At 34.7% G+C, this 3,622-nt stretch overlaps 1 protein-coding gene across 2 annotated transcripts; it reads left to right on the top strand.

Moving 5' to 3' along the window:
* The first annotated feature begins 1,446 nt into the window (after positions 1-1,446).
* LOC145099994 (uncharacterized) lies at positions 1,447-3,111 on the top strand. Of its 2 annotated transcripts, none has more exons than XM_079037442.1 (5): positions 1,447-1,887; positions 1,976-2,063; positions 2,169-2,239; positions 2,389-2,445; positions 2,543-3,111. In XM_079037442.1, the coding sequence occupies exons 1-5, from the start codon at positions 1,780-1,782 to the stop codon at positions 2,786-2,788; spliced, it is 570 nt and encodes a 189-aa protein (XP_078893568.1). In that variant the 5' UTR covers positions 1,447-1,779; the 3' UTR covers positions 2,789-3,111. The 2 variants fall into 2 exon arrangements, with proteins under 2 accessions (XP_078893568.1, XP_078893569.1); XM_079037443.1 differs by having other exon boundaries at positions 1,450-1,881; positions 2,543-3,108.
* Positions 3,112-3,622: the final 511 nt, after the last annotated feature.

The raw sequence follows: 3,622 nt of genomic DNA, 5'->3' as shown, positions 1-3,622 counted from the left end.
CTTGGGTAAACCGACAGCTCCAACAAACGAACATTTGCATGCGATTTGCTACGATCAGTAAATTGAAAGTTGTTTGAATTCATTTTTGGAATGGAAAGCCGTTTAAAGACAGGACCGTAGCTAAGTTTCAACAAGGTAGGTCCTAAGACCTACCTTTTTTTAAATACAACAAATATATATAGAAAATATGAAGGACCTATCTCATTTTTGCTAAAAGACCCACCTATTTTTTGCTAAAAGACCTAACTATTTTAGTTTTATTTACATAAAGAACTATGTGATTTTTGGTTTTAGATTCGCTACTGTTTAAAGATGATATGAATTTAGAATTATTTGTGTGTGAAAAATATAAGAGAGAGTAATATATTTATAGCGGTTTTTGAACAAAGAAAAATGTAAATCAAATTTTAGCCGTTTGCCAACGGCTACAATTAGACACTTTTCAAAATTGCATGCGGTAAACCGATGACATACGACATGTATCCTGCATTTCTAATATGGGGGTCGGTAAGGTGTTTGCTGGACACTGCGATATCACCTCATCTACCGCAGTGTGTGGTGGTCTGTCCATTCACGGGTCTTACCCCTCACCTCTCATTTCACTCTGTTAAAAAACCCCACCTCTCATTTCACTCTATTAATCTAGATGCCACCTATTTTTCCCTAATTCCTCTTTACTCATTAAAACCTAAATAATGGTATCTCTCACTTAATTTTACTATAAGTCGATCATAATAACGTAAAATTAATAAAGTGACGTCATGCGATATGTTTTGTTTATAAGAAGAGATAATACGTAATCATTTTTTTGCACTTTTTGCATTTAGAAAAATACATATCGCCTGGCTTGGAATTTGGAAATATCGAGGCTTGTACAAGATATGGTAAGCAACGTTTTACATGGGTGAGAATAAGACACGTCATGTCTAGAGAAAAGAATCAAATGGCATCAGAGGCTCATGTGAGAGAAGACTTCTTGAATCATGAAGAATATATATATCAATATATGCAGTACTAGCTTGTACATCTTGCTTTATTAACTCTCATGCAAATACTAAGAGAAGAGAGAAAGAAAGCATCTCGCGGTAAAACACCGCTGGTGTCACCGACTGCAAGCCATGTGGCACTCACTGCAAGATGCGGTGGTGCTACACATACACCCACCACCTGCCTTTGGCAAAAACAGATAAAAAGTTTACCATCTATATATAAAAATTGTGTTAGGTGAAAAATATATAATAGAAACTACGTAAAATCACTATTAACCATAAATTAACGTGAAATTTTCACTCGTATAATAAAAAATAAAAATAAAAATTGTAAAGTTACAATTTGATGACTTGTGAATTGTATTATTGTAGCATTTGTGTCGTTTAGAATTGAAATATTCGAAATATAAGTGAAAACGACTTAGGCGCAAAAGTTGTGAACGCAAGAAGCCTGATGAAGTCTGGAAACTTCTGCTCCTATTTGGAACACCCAAGATATTTTTCTCAAGGTAAAGAACATTCTACACACCTATCACAACAACATCTCAGAGTAGATATTTTTGGGATGCTGATTGATATTTATCGAACTATGAATGGACCCACCTCATCAAACCGACTTTCCGATTAATGGTTTTCTATATAAGCCATTCTCCTCCGCCGCATTAACTGCCTCACGTATTTTCAACCTGCATTACTGAAAACCAAGAAAGGGAGACGAATTTAGGGGGGAAAAGGAGTTTAGTTTGTTAATTTGTTGTTGGTGGTGATTAGAATTTGAGGAAATTAGAAGATGGGGTCGAAACAAGGATCTCCGTCTTATTATGATGTTCTTGGCGTTTCTATGGACTCGTCCGACGATCAGATCCGACGTGCTTATCGGAAGCTTGCTATGGTAATGGTATTCTTCTCGTTCTTGCTTCATCTGATAATATATGATTTGTATACGAACAGATTCTGACGATGAAACTGGATTTGTGTGGGTGTAGCAATGGCATCCTGATAAGTGGACGAAGAATCCATCGCTTTTAGGGAAAGCTAAACGTAAATTTCAACAAATTCAGGAAGCTTATTCAGGTAATAAATAATCGGTTTGTTATATTACGAATACAATTTGTTTTCACAAACTGACACGTACTTTGATTAATATTCCTTTCTTCTAATTGTTTGGAAATAAAACAGTTTTATCAAATCAGAAGAAGAGATCAATGTACGATGCTGGATTTTATGATCCTCAAGATGAAGAAGACGAGGTAATTTCCTCTGTTCATGATTGTATTCTGTTTACATTTGTTCTTAAAATTTCATCTCCCAATTTCTCAATCTTTCATCATAGTTTCGCTAATTAATCGGCAATTATGAAGTACTAACTCAATTATCATGTTTTTCTTTAATTGATTAGGGTTTTGCTGATTTTCTGCAAGAGATGTCATCTTTAATGGAAAACGTAAAGAAAGAGGTGAACAACTACTCTTTGATTTCAAGAAATCCAAATTTGACTTGTATTACTACCATCGAATTTGAATCTAACATGCGGAAATTGTTGGATTTGACAGGAGAAAAGCTACAGTTTTGGGGAACTACAAAGCATGTTCAAGGAGATGGAGCAAAGTTTCAACCATTTAGACTCTTTCGGTTTTGATTATAGCGTTGAATACAAAGAACCAGTTTGGTCTCATGAAGTGTTAACTTCGGATGATGATTCAAGAAGTTCAAAGAGAGCAAAAGCTGACATAAACCCAGTGCCAAAATTTCATCAATCGGGCATTAGTATACAAGAGACCCAAGTGTGTATAGAATAAAACCGAGTTGATCATGGCAATGAACGAACCTTTGATGATGGTTGGCTATTGAGAAAAAGAATGGCATGTGGATGGAGAAGAGAACAAACGCTTGGCCATGGAGCTTCATCCATGTAAATGGTGTCGATGTGTTTTCTTGAACATGTAAAGTTGTATGTTCATGGCAAAATATGAGTTTTGTTGCGAAGATTGTGATGTAAAAACTTTTACTAGTTCAAGAAATTAATCGGGTTTTCGGTGAACACCTAACAACAAAACAGAAAAAGGAAAAAGAAAAATTATCTATTGTTAAAGTTACTGGTGTAGTGGTGTTGAGATTCATGTAAAAATTATCGATTGAATTGAATTTGTCCATTGAACACATAAACTAATCACAAAATGTGTTTACAGTTTACAAACTACTATCGAATCGAGAAAACGAAATTCATAAAAGTTAACACGTAAAAAATGGTTGAAATCTCTAATTGTTTTGTATCTCAATATAATCATGCCTTCTAACGAATAAATTGGAGTGATTATCGGAGTGATTAGATTAGTAGGGAAGTGGTAATCTTGTACGTAACTCATCACGATGGCTGTAACATCCATAAATTGAGTTTATAGGTTTTGACAATTTCTGATGTAATGCCCAACTTTTTGTCACTATTGCCCTAGTAGTGATAACAGGGTGTAATCACCTCGAGTGGCCGAAGATAATGTCAGAAGTATTGTTTGCTTATTCAGTTGTTTTTGTGGGTTTAAGATTAACCTTCATAAAAGCAAGTTAGTGGGTATTAATGTTAATTTTATGGAAGTGGAACATATAGCTTTGATTATTAGGTATGTGACTCTAAA

Source organism: Lactuca serriola, chromosome 4 (assembly GCF_051521515.1).
Source record: "Lactuca serriola cultivar US96UC23 chromosome 4, Lser_US96UC23_V15, whole genome shotgun sequence".
Lineage (NCBI taxonomy): Eukaryota > Viridiplantae > Streptophyta > Magnoliopsida > Asterales > Asteraceae > Lactuca > Lactuca serriola.
Note: the sequence above shows the minus strand (reverse complement) of the source record. Positions and strands in the feature narration are given on the sequence as shown.